The sequence below is a fragment of the Colossoma macropomum genome, unplaced genomic scaffold (assembly GCF_904425465.1).
Source record: "Colossoma macropomum unplaced genomic scaffold, Colossoma_macropomum, whole genome shotgun sequence".
Lineage (NCBI taxonomy): Eukaryota > Metazoa > Chordata > Actinopteri > Characiformes > Serrasalmidae > Colossoma > Colossoma macropomum.
Window position 1 is genome coordinate 39,975,173 of NW_023494791.1, and position 13,831 is coordinate 39,989,003.

General features: G+C 38.4%; 1 protein-coding gene across 2 annotated transcripts in view; it reads left to right on the top strand.

The window, feature by feature from the left end:
- The window catches only part of macrod2 (mono-ADP ribosylhydrolase 2), a 1,059,267-nt gene that overhangs the window by 795,895 nt on the left and 249,541 nt on the right, over positions 1-13,831 (top strand). For both annotated transcript variants that reach the window (XM_036575072.1, XM_036575073.1), the window contains exon 7: positions 4,228-4,258. In XM_036575072.1, the coding sequence (XP_036430965.1) occupies positions 4,228-4,258 (31 nt within the window). The remainder of the gene's footprint in view (positions 1-4,227; positions 4,259-13,831) is intronic.

A 13,831-nucleotide genomic window follows, 5' to 3' on the forward strand; every position in this document is an offset into this window, starting at 1 on the left:
TCTACAATTACAGACTGTAGTCCCTGCATACTTTGTTAGCCCCCTTTTACCCTATTCTTCAGTGGTCAGGACCCCCATGGACCCTCACAGAGCAGGTACTATTTGGGTGGCGGTTGATTCTCAGCACTGCAGTAACACTGACATGGTGGTGGTGTGTTAGTGTGTGTTGTGCTGGTATGAGTGGATCAGACACAGCAGTGCTGCTGGAGTTTTTAAACACTGTGTCCACTCGCTGTCCACTCTATTAGACACTCCTACCTTGTCAGTCGACCTTGTAGATGTAAAGTCAGAGACAATAGCTCATCTGCTGCTGCACAGTTTGTGTTGGTCATCCTCTAGTCCTTCATCAGTGGTCACAGGACGCTGCCCACAAGACAATGTTGGCTGGATATTTTTGGTTGGTGGACTATTCTCAGTCCAGCAGTGACACTGAGGTGTTTAAAAACTCCAGCAGCACTGCTGTGTCTGATCCGCTCAGATCAGCACAACACACACTAACACACCACCACCACGTCAGTGTTACTGCAGTGCTGAGAATGATCCACCACCCAAATAGTACCTGCTCTGTGAGGGTACATGGGGGTCCTGACCACTGAAGAACAGGGTAAAAGGGGGCAGTTCTCAGTTACATCCTTGGTGAAGTGCTCATGTTAAGGCTGTAGTATCAACAGTAGTAGAGTATACTTACTAAATCTTATTATATTTTCTCCTTGACTCTCTGTGATGTTATGAATATCAGTAATGTGATTTTAGTATTTAAGCACTGGCATCTGGTGGGGTTAACCAAGTACTTGTACACATCTGTAGCAGTCCTTAGTACAACACACTTGTATTGACCATGCATGCATTAAAGCTGAAATATTTTATCCCCCTCTTGTCTTTGGGGTCTGCCTTTGGGGTCAGTTGGCATAAACGAATACTGAGACTCAAGAACGGACTATAAAAGAACAACCTTCTTTGAAAGAAAGGGAACTTTAGTCAGAATATAACAGTCACTGGGCACAGAAAACCAGCACTTTGGACCATCTTAAAATGAAGAAACCATCGGTGACACCAATGGGCACGCTGGCCACAAGGCCAACAATGGACAACATAGTCAACATAGCCATTGGTGTCTGGGTGCATCAGTGGTATCTTAATTCTTTAAAACTGTCCAAACTGTCAAAAAAAGTTCAGAGATGTAAAGAATTCACACCAAAAGTCAAGAGCTTCAGGAGCTTGAAAGAGTGCTTAGACAGCAGTGTTATGAAAGCAATACAGCATCCCATCAGCCCTGAAAAGTGGCTAAACGCTACAGAGATGAGTAAAGCAGACTCTTCAGACAGCGTGTCGATATGCAGAAGAAGAATGTCTTAAAACACACAGCCAAGAAAGTCAGTGAGGGAAGCGAAATGAAAAGTTTTGGCCTGGCCATGTCAGTGGCCCACTTTATATACAATCAGTCATCCGGTTTGCCTTGAGGGAAAAGATACAATACAAATATGAACTGCTGCTTCAGACACTTGGCAAAGCAATTCTGGGGAAGATGAAGAGATAATATCGTCAGTGGGACATACAGTCACAGTGCAGGCAAGACATCTGTGTCCAAACACTATCTGTAGCTCCATTTGAGTCTTTTGCTCACTCAAATTTGTGATTTGGAAGTTTTTATTTCAAGATTATAAAATCAAAATTTCACAAAACACCCATAAATAACTTTGAGTCATGCTTTGTGTAAGATGGTAGAAACAACAACAACAACAACAACAACAACAATAATAATAATAATAATAATAATAATAATAACAATGATAATAATAAAATACGAATAATAATAATATAATTCTTATTTATTTTAGTACAATAAAACAATGAAAACAATAATAATGTTTTCACACATAAAAAAGCAAATCTAAATGCTTCACAATATCTTTAAATGAAACTGTTTAAATCAAAAGCACCAAATATAAAGAAAATATCTGTTTAATAAAAAGAAAAATATGAAAGGAAATAAAAAATAAAAGCAAAAAAAAATGAATACAAATAAAAATGCAATAAACTATATTTATAAATTAATCAATCTCTTAATGCTTTCCCTTCTGTTCTAGGTGTTAACTAGTTGTATGTGAGGTACTCTGAAATACTAGATAATTATGTTGGGTAACATGATTAGAACCATGATGGTTCCAAGACAGTCTAATTAAATTACAATATAAATGACCAACAAGTGAGTACTGCACCGCACTGTGTAGGTACTGTGCAGTTGTTTTGGGTAAAAGGTACTGGGTAGTTATATGATGTAAAAAGATTATACACCAATTACAAAAGTCTTACATAATAGTAATTGTTTATCACCTATAAACAAAACTGAATCTGGGCTGTAAAAAAACAGTGATTCTCACAAAATTTTCACTGGGTCATTACCATTAACTTCATTACCAGTAACTACCTTTCCACTTTGTGCACAAAAAACAAAAATTATCTTTGTCTTTATCCATGGAGCCCTAAGCAGCTGCTTATTTCGCTTGTTAGATAGGGCCTGCAGTGCTTGGTTAATACTTAGAACTTAGAGGACTGTGAGAGGAAGCCTCACTGTGATCTGATAGTGGCCATCGCCAGTGTGAGGTATTCGGGGGGCCCCATGTTGGCTAACTACTCCAACATTGGCTAGCTGCTAACTCACTTGCCATAACGGCACTGTTGTAGCTTCAGCAATGGTTTAACATTCTTTTTTTTTAGAGAAAAGCTCTTTTCTAGTTTGGTAATGCGCTCTTCCACACATTAACTGAGTTCTTCCACATCTTCTCTTTTGTTTTCAGTTTGAGAAATGAGTAACAGTTCACTCTTTCCACCAGTCTCTTGGGAAATTGGGCAGGTTTTTAGATTTACAAGTATGCTACAGCATATTGTGAAATTTTTTAAAGGAATCCTGGGCATAGCTATAGTTACTAGGCTATGAAGGACCAACTGGGTGAACCAGTTTGCTACAGCGCCACCCAGAGGTAGACCAGTGCTGTATCTCTGATTAGTTAAGAATACCAATGTCAGAAGCTCGTTGACTGTGGGTGAAGCAGCTATGCACTAAATTTCCCATGAATTTTTTGTATTTGTACATCTGTTTTTCTCCTAACAGACAGCATGACATCATAATATGTTTATTTTCAAGGCCTGGCCAGAATTTTGATTATGAGACATTCTTCAGGGGGCTCCAGGACCCTCTGTATTTCCAACCTTGGCTGTTGCTACTTAACATTGGCATAGAACAGAAATAGATGGCATAGATTCAGCCTCCGGTAGGTGAAAGTCAGGTTCAGATTGTTGTCAGGTTCGGGTCAAGTTCAGATTCAAAACTTGATACTGTGGGTGGAGTCGAGTCAGTTTCAAACAGAATGCTCTCAGAATCAGTTTGGGTTCAGGCCAAAATTTCAGGCCTGAATAAAGCATCGCTGTGCCCAAAGCCTATGAGGGCCACTTGCTTTGAGCTTCATTTGTTTGATTGTCTGCTCGGTACTCATGAGAGAACAGACGATTCTGCAAGTGCTACATTACTGTGTGGGGGTGTTATTTCTCTCTAGGGGAATATCAACAGGCCCAGTAACAGACCACGTTCCATTTATCCTGAAGAGTTTGTGTTTTCTACCCTTTTTTTTCCAAGTTATAAAAGATTGGCCCTAATACAACAAGCACATGTTGGCCATCACTGCTGAAACAATCACTGTCACAATCTTCTTGGAAGTGATCAAGCACGGTGTTGGAAAACGCTGTAGCCTTGAGACACAAACGTCTCCATGTGCGGAAAGTTGGCCCGCTACTTCAGTCCTCCAGGCCCTAACATACAGTATATTTAGCGTTACGTGTCAGCCTGCATTTGTAATTAGCCCTGTTGGCGCTTATGAAACATCCTCTATCAGATCAATGTCAGCCTTATTGGAATCATGCCGTTCGTGCGGTGGAATTTTATGAAGTTTGATTTAATGAAATTCATGCATGTTGTCAAACTGCAGGCTTAGCAGGAAATGAAAAAGAAGGCGTGGATGGGGGAATCTGTCAGTTTGGGGTTCTTTCAAAGGCAGCGGTGCTGCACTTTGAAAGTTCATAGATTAACTTCCATTAGAGTGAATGGCGCAGATGGCCTGCTTCTCTCTATTTCCGTATGAGGCTGGGAATTTGTGTCAGTAGAAGTCCGTCGTGTTTGCTATCTCCGAGTGTGCTCTTCCTCTTACTTTGCCTTTTTGATTTCTCTTTCAGGCCTTTCCCTGCATATCAACGGGAATTTACGGTAAGGACCCTCTCTTTCCTTCTTTTCCGACTTGCTTGAGTGCATCTGGAAGGGAGATGGGGTTTTAAAAGTGAGAGTTAGTAATAAATGTGAAGAAAAATGCACAAATCTTTATTAGAATTTCATTTCAAATTTAGTACCCAAGGTTATTACACTATCATGAGATGGCACCACCTGTTGAGAGTGACAGCTACTGCAGACCTCTTTTACAACCAGCACCCTAAAGCGTAAAATCAAATTTTGAGTTTCCCCCCTTTACTCCAAATGTAGTTCATGTACTTCATGAGCAAAGGCACATTTGGTGTCCGAAGTTTGCCATGTTACACTAAAATATTCAGTCGTATGCGACAGTTTGACTGCCTCTGGTTATATTTTGTGTTTCGTTGATCTTTTAAGTGAAAATAAGCTAACAAATCTTCTACAGTGAACAAGTTATGGCACTTTAATTTTTCCAATATGTTAATCTCAGCAAATGAATAGAAATTATGCACTAAAATATACAGAAAAATATCATATTTAAGTTCTCTGCAGAGGACTGAGCTCTGTGTATTTACTTACTTTCACTTACAAAATCAACAGAACATGTTTGACCGGTTCTACATCTGACTGCATATAGAGATATGCCTAGGTGGTCACTTTGGGACCACTTCATAATAACAGGCCTATTAGATAATGATTAAGTAGTAACTTAATCTTTATTTAATAGTTTGTTAATGGCTTGTAATAATCATATAACTGCAAACATTAATTATGCAATAATACATTAATAAATGCTACTTTTTGAATGATTATCTCTTTATTTATTGACATTTAAATCATTTTGGGCATATATACCTAATCATTAGTGATTATTAGGCTATTTCATACTCATAATTCACACCAAACAAATTACACTTGAAATGAAATACTGAACATTTGCATAGTTCGTCATTTATGATTATAATGAATAATTCTCTACATCCTGTTTTAAATGATGTAGTTATTTCCTTTTCATGCTAAATAGTTAAGCTACATGGTTAAGCTGCACACGCACATCTAGTGGTAGATTATTTCAATAGTTGGTAATAAATGGATGAGAGTGGGAAATAATTATGTTGGATGAAGGTTTTATGTTTTTAAAACAATATTAGGTTTCAATGCACAGATCTAGCCCCCAACTGTTGGCCATTTGATGAGAGAAGTGATTCGCTTCATGCTTCACAAAATGCAGCATTGACTTTAAAAGTACCTTAACAGTGCAGGGCTACTACACAAACTTCACCCTACAAGATGGTCATGTGGGTCTTTGCCATGCTCAAAATATTTTGAATTACTGTTCTTTTGCTATTGTTTTTAGCAGTGCAGTTGTGGGGGTGCTGCAGCCCCCAGCGGCACCCTTACTACCCATGTCCCTGGCTGATGTAACAGAAGAGACAGCATCCTCCTCCAAGCCTGTTGAGCTGTCAAGTGATGTTGGTGTTTAAAAAATGTCTTAGGAAGCATGTGCTAGCCTTCATCAACCCATCTTGGTAGCATTAAGCTAGCAGTCACTGGCCATGAATACATTATGAGTAAAATAAATGAATAAATAAATAAATAAACTGTAATGAACAAACCTAAAAGGAAGATGCTTTCTATTTAAATAATTGAAATAGATAATTACAAGCTATTATTTATCAGTTGATGATAAACGTCTTGATAGACTTCATATTCTTGTATTGAGAAACTCCTCTAGAAATCACTTTGGTTACTAGCTTGTATTTTTAATGCCTGGACTGTAGTTATTTCTGTATATAAAATACAAAACTGACTTTTGAAAGTACTTTGAGCAGTAGTGGGTGTGACCGTATGTCTAATGGTAGAGAGAGTCGGCCTCTCTGTCCAGCATGGCGGTGAAGAGCAGAGTTAATTCACTTCACCAGGCTGCACCAGCGACTTCAAGGGGAACAGCCCGAGCCTCGCCCGCCGCCACATTAAACGGCCTATTCAATAAATAAACAGGCTTATCTCCAGCCGCAAACTGCCTCGGCCTCTTCCCCGCAAGACTCATTAATTGTGGAGACGGGCGCAGGGAGAGAGCGAGGACAAAAACCGGAGCTTTAGAGGGAGCGGCGTGATCAAAGGCCTAATAACCTGGAATGCGTCCCTCTGGCACGCTTCCCCTCTAATCCTGATTCCTCTTCATCGCCGGCTGAGGCACATCAGGCTGCTTTTTCGCATGTAAAGATGAAAACTCTCTCTTACAATAGTCAAAGCCAGAAGCTCGACCCATTTCCCCGTTGCCGAATTGGGCTAACAGAGTAATCCAAACCCCAGAAGCACAATAATCCAGGCCTAGGTTACACCCTTGTGTTACAGCACCTGTTAAAAGTTTGGGGACACCCTGCTTTCTTTTAAAAATTCTGCGAATCCAGAATGTCCAATGTCATTTTGAAGCTTAGCAGAAATGAATAAAATATTTAAAAACGTTTTGAGAGGCTAGGTGTCCTCAGGTTTTTGACTGGAAGCATCCCAGAATCTCCAATCAGTGGTCTTGAACAACAATATGAATCCAATTTTTAAATATGTTAGGAAGCTGTTAGGTTGTGATATCAAATACTAGATGTGTCCAGACTGATGGTCAAAGCTAAAACGACTGAGAAAACTGTATAACTTAAGAACGATGTTATAATGAAATTAATATCCAGAATGGCTTGTATTTAATAATATGCTGAAAAATCCCCAGGTGATCTAAAAAAAAATGAAAATATATGATGTTAGTGGTCTATAATATATAGTATAATATAATATATGGTATAAAATGTATATACAGTATCTTTCATTCTAGCATATAGGAACATACATAGACATTTTCTACATAGTAAATTGAAAATGTAAAATAAGGACTTTCCAGGTGATGTTATATCTCCCAATATTTTACCAAATGTTCACCATTATTAGCTTAATTCAGTTGTTGAGATGCAAGCAAAACCACTCTGAATGTATTCCACTTAAACTGCTTGTTACTACAACAAAGTGTCATTTCTTAGGCACTGACTAAATTGTTGTATTTTCACTGTGCAGTTTGCAGTTGGACTCTTCCGATAATTGACACGTTCTTTTTCTCTCCTAACACTGTGAGAGACAAAGTCAGTGGTGATGGATGGTTGGGGGGCAAGGGTTGGGGTTTGGGGGCCGTTCATTGGGGGCATCGTGGACATGGGCGGTAAGAAAAATGGCTCCTCACTCGCCGCTGACAGTTCAATCCTTCAGTCCAGCCTATTAGCACAGGTACAGCGTCCCCTGGCTTGGCACTCAGGACAGGCACCACCCATAAACAAACCAGGCCGGACGGTATGATATGGATTATTAAGTGCCGTCTGCCAGACTCCATCAATCAGCAGCCTCGCGACCCCCAGGTTCAAATGGATTATTCCTTTCTGAGGGGGGGCAGGACACCTCTCTGTGTCTTACAAGATCAGTATTGATAGGCGGGCAGGAGTCAAAGCGCAGACACTGATAAAAGTCACTTTGTCTTTTAGCCTTTCAGTGTCTCTCACTCTCACTGACCCTCTGTCTCTCTCACTCTCAGACACTCTGTATTTGGACATACTTGAAAAAAGAGTAACATTTTATAATAACGACAGTTTATAACATCTATATGCTATTACTTCATAACTGACTAATCAAGAACTAATAGGAGTATTTATTAAGGCTGTTTATGGACTCATATCTCCTATTCTGTTGTTGGTGATTGTTTATTAAAGTTGTTTATGGACTAATATCTTTTATTCTAGTGTATCAAAGCATGTTAACAGGGTTGTTTATGGAATAGTATCTCCTATTCTAGTGTATAGATGTGTATATTGAGGTAATTTATGGACTAATATCTCCTGTTCTAGTGTTTAGGAGTGTGTATTGAGATCATGTATAGGTTGATATCTCCTAATCTACTGATTGTGATACTTTATTAAAATTATTTGTGGACTAATATCTCCTGTTAGACTGTATTGAAGCATTTATTATGGCTGTTTATGGACTAAAATCTCATATAATAGTGTTTAGGAGTGTTTAATGGGGTCGCTTATGGACTCATATCTCCTATCCAAGCATTTAGGAGTGTTTAATGAGTTTATGGTCTAGTATCTCTATAGTGTTTAGGAGTGTTTATTGAGGTTGTTCATGGACTAACATTTCAAACTGAAATGTGTTGGAGCATTTATGAAGGTTGTTTATGGACTAAAATCTCTCATTCTAGTGTATCGAAGCATTTTAGTGAGGTTGTTTATGGACTAATATCTCCTATTCTAGTGTTAAAGAGTGTTTATTGAGGTTGTTTGCAGACTAATATCTCCTATTGTAGTGTATCAAAGCATTTTATTGAGGTTGTTTGCAGACTAATATCTCCTGTTGTAGTGTATCGAAGCATTTTATTGAGGTTGTTTATGGGCTAATATATCCCATTCTAGTGCATCAGTGTATTTTGAAGAGGTTGTTTATGGACTAATATCTCCAATTGTAGTGTTTAGGAGCATATATTGGAGCCATTTATAGACTAATATCTCCTATTCTAGTGTTTAGGAACATTTATTAAGGTCATTTATAGACTAATATCTCCAATTGTAGTGTTTAGGAGCATTTAGTAAGGTCATTTGTAGATCAATATCTCCTATTCTAGTGTTTAGGAGCATTTATTAAGGACGTTTATGGACTAAAATCTAATTTTCTAGTATTTAGGAGTGTTTATTAAGGTTGTTTATGGACTAGTCTCTCTTATTGTAGTGTTGTTATTTCATATTTTAATGTATATCAGCATTTATTAAGGTCATTTATGGACTAATGTCATCTATTCTAGTATTCCGGAACATTTATTGAGGTGTTTTAGAGATTAATATCTCTTATTCTAACGTATAGGAATGTTTATTGACTTACCAGTTTATTTCCCTCTCTCTCCCTCTCCCTGTTTCACTCTTCTTCCATTTCATTCAGTTCTTCAGTTCAATTTCAATGCAAGTCAGTCAATTCAGTTCTGATAAGCTGAACATAAATAGATGTTTCTGTCACTCTCTCTCTCTCCCCTTATCTCTCTCTCTCTCTCCCCTCTCTCTCCCCGTCTCTCTACATCGCAGTCTTGTTCTCAGATTCAATTTCAATGCCATTTAAGTCAATTCAATTCCATTCAGTTAAGATGAAGATCTCTTTCCCTTTTCCTCTCAGTTTAGTTCTTCAGTTCAGTTTCAGTGCAATACAGATGAGTTTGATTCACGTAAAAGGGCATTCCAGCCCATGTTATGGAATATTCTGCAGCACAGGACTATATCTCTAACTTGCTGACTGTAGCTTATGGCTTGTTGTCCACCTCATCTAATGCATCATTTGTATTGTTTAGGTAACCTATTGTCTCCACTGTCAGGATTTGAAGAGAGTTACTACAGATATTATACGGCTACGATAAGTCGGTTTCTTAGAAGTGACGTTTGCGCGCTGCCTTTCTGCATTTACCAGCTAACGGAAAGTAAAAATATCAAAACATCCTGTCTCTAGAAATCCACGCCAAAGAAGTTGTAAGTCTTCTTACCCACAAAATAAATCATCAGAAGGGGGCTTTAATAATCTTTAAATAGAAAAATATCACTGTAGAGACCACTGCAGGACCACCTTTGAATTCAAGTAGGCCTGTTTACAACAGATGTAGCAATAGTTACATTTTGGCTGGAGTGCCCCTTTAAGATAAACATTAATAGGAGTCTCTCTCTCTCTCTCTCTCTCTCTCTCTCTCTCTCTCTCTCTCTCTCTCTCTCTCCCTCTCTCTCTCCCTCTCTCTTTCTCTCTTTTGCTGTTTTTCTCTCTCTTCATCTCTATCTGAACTCAGCTGATGGAACAAACTGAGATGAGACAGAGAGAGGGACAAAGAGAGAGAGAGAGGGGTTTCTATTTATGGTCTTTTAACTGAACTGACTGTATGTATCGCTCTCTGTCTCTCTGTTTCTCACTCATCTCATCTTAGTTCAGTTCTTCAGCTGACTGCAATTTAAGTTCAGTTCAGTTAAAACATAAATAGAAATTTCTCCCTCTTTCTCTCTTTCTCTCTCTTTCTCTCTCTCTCTCTCTCTCTCTCTCTCTCTCTCTCTCTCTCTCGTTTCATCAGCTGAGTTCAGTTCATTCAAGATGAGCAGAAGTATGAGTCTCTCTCTTCTTTCTCCCTCTTCTTCCGTCTGGATTTAGAGCTTTAATTCATTGCAATTCAGTTTTGTTTTTCTCTCTCTCTCCTCCTCACTCTATCTTTCTCTCCTCTTCTATTGCTCTATTACTGTCTTTCTATCTCAATTCAGTGCTTTTTAAATACATTTCAATTGAATTCAGTTTAGCTCTTTCTCTCTTTCACTCTATTTCTATCTCCCTCTATCTTCTCCTCTCTCTCTCTTTCACTCTATCTCTATCTTCTCCTGTCTCTCTTTCTCTCCATCTCTGTCTCTGTCTCTGTCTCTCTCTCTCTCTCTCGCTCTCTCTCTCTCTCTCTCTCTCTCTCTCTCTCTCTCTTAATTTAGTTGAATTCAGTTTGGTTAAAATGAACTTAAATAAAAGTTTCTCTCTCTCTCTCTCTCTCTCTCTATCTTCCTCTCTCTCTCTCTTTCTCTCTCTTCCTCTCCCTCCTTCCTCTTTTATTCCCTCCTCTATTTACCTGTCTCTCAGGTGGATGGAGGACTTGTTGACACTGAGGTTCAGGCTGTGCCTGTGTGTGAGGGAGATACGGAGCAGTAAGCTTTAGAGGATCTCTGGTCTGTGTGTCCTGGCCGCTGCGCTGGGATCAACAGGGTTAGTCGGCTAAACGTCTTCACTCGGTCATCCTTGAGTCCGGTCCTGTAGGGGATTAGGAGCAGAGCTTTCTTTCATGGGGCCTTATCTGTCCTCCGTGACTCCTTACCAGTTACGCACTCTGCAATGGCCGGCCGCTAAAGCCCGGGCTTTAGGGCACTGATGACTGTCCCAGGGTGTGTAGAAGGCGACACACTGGAGCCAGATTAGGGCTGCTTTTGGGATGAGACCAGACAAACATGAGTGACGTTGATAGAAAATGAGGAAATGGTGGTTTATCTTCTGCACATATGACTTTTGAGACAACTTTGAAGACATGAGAGATTCTCACATGCATGGAAAAGCACAGGAGTGCTTTATAATAACAGGCCCTATAGAATACAGTCAAAACTTAATTGTTATTCAGTAGTTTGTTAATGATTATATAATAGTTGCTTATGCATTATTAAGTGCTACAGTGAACCGTTGTTTTATTGTAAAACACTGAAAACGCTTTTCATAGATTCATTACATTTAAATTTGATAAGTAATAAAATATATATTAAATATATAGTAGCGATTTTATAATAGGTATCCAATTAATGATTATTGATGTTTAAAAAGTATTTATTACCTGCTTAATTATGACTAACTAAGCACTAAGGATACATTAATGCATCACAAAGTAGAAAGATAATAAATAACTATTGTATCATTTAAAACATATATGCAATGTGCATAGACAATTACTCAGTATTTATTAATAATGATTATGAATAATTTTCATGGAACAAAATGGCTAATGTTTAGATGTTATGAGTGTCAAATAACAATCATTATTAAAAAAACTATAATTAGTGATTAGATGTCAAAATCATGATTGATTTTCAATGTCACTAAGTAATAATAATTCAAATGATACAGTTTATTAATGCATATGTAACTACTGTATAATTATTAAAAGCCATTAACAAACTATTAGATAATGATATATTATTTATTAATTATTTATTAATAATTAGGGCCTGTAATTGTAAAGTGTTACCACTCTGAAACTGTACTGTAATTATATAAATTCCATGTAGCCCTGCATTATAACTTATGTAGCTTAAAGTTTATAGCATTTATTTATTATTTATTATTTATTATTATTTATTATTTAAACCCATGGCATTATTCTTTGGTCACTTTTTTCACCATCATCATTGCAATATAATAATTAGAATAAAATAATACAATAAATAATTTTATTGAAATAAGTGCAAAAATTATTATAATAATAAGATAAAAAAGTTAGCAATAAACATATGTGGACACCCTCCCACCCCACCCTAGACTGTAGACAGACAGACAGACAGACAGACAGACAGACAGACAGACAGACAGGCACGAAACATAATAAACAGACAGGTAGACAGAACCACATAACAGATATATGTCCAGTCAAGGCAAAATTTTGGGCACCTCTGGTCAAAAGACATGTATTGTTGATTTTCTAAGTGAAAGTAAATTAACACACCCTCTACAGAGAACACACTTCTGCACAGTCTAAAGCACAATCACTGTTTATTTGCAAAATTTAACATTTTAGGAAACCATTTAATTTAAAATGTGGCCTGTGCAAAAATTATGACACATTTTATAGTGGATGGTTAACTTCTTTCTCTTAGAAATCAACAAAATGTCATTTGACCCAGGGTGTGCATACTTTCTCAGGTAACTCTCAGGTAAAGTTGCTATGATTTTTGTCAGAACTGTTTTTCATAACATAGCATTTTATAAGGAAAGAGGAAGAAAACAACAAAGAAATTGTAATCACCCTCAGAAAGGTGAAAAGCATGGTATTATTTGATATTAATTATTGTTTGACTCATAACTCATTGAAGCAAGAGAAATACTGTGGAAAGAAAAAACATCCTTTATTTTTACATCTGAGTATATTTGTTTCAGTATTTAGTGAGTCCATAACAACTTATTACAGCTTCCTTTCTTTTTGGGAGACTTACTTTCAGTTTTTCAAAGAAATCTGCAGGGATATTTTTCACACTTCCAAAGTTCAGTTTTAAAAATTGGTTACATTTTCTGCTTCTCACGATCCGAGAGATTCAAAACAACTTTTATACTTTGATTCAATATATTTTATTAGAAGTGGAAGCGATGTATACATTTGAATTAGGTAAATTCAGTGCATCACTCTCTTTCAGTGTTTGTGCGCTAGTCTTTTAAAACTCTAGCAGTTTTAAAACACCCGTGTCACTCGCTGACGCATCTCATGCCGGCGCCTGCTTTTGTGAGCCCTACGGGTCACGGCAGGCCTGCGCAAAAGCCTGGGCTCCATCTCCGAGTTCACTCATGGGTTACAGCATCTCAGCTAAAGTTCTGCGCTGCCGTGTCATTCAGACACAGCCCCAGTAATTATTTAACAGCCTCTTCCACAGCCTGTGCCAAAGCCTGCAGTAGCCTCGCTCTGTTCCTGCCGAGAAAAGTGTCTCGCAATCACTCTGTCCTCCCTCCCTCTCTCTCCCCTCTCTCTCTCTCTCTCCCCGTCTGTCTTTCCTAACCTCCCTCCCGACCCCTCCTCTCGTGATGGAGTGCAGAAGGTTTCGGCAGAAGCAGAAAGTGCTCATGCGAGGCAAGACTTGCCTTAATTGACGCCTCGCTAAGACAGATCCGCGCAGGCCTGGTGATTTTCCTCCAGCTTGGAAGTTCAGCCTGAGCTCCAGCAGCAGGCAGAGGTCTGCTATGGTACCCCCACCCTCCTCCCTGCTCCCCCCTCCCCCCGACCAAGCCTGACAGCCTCGCTTTTTTTTTATTTTCACC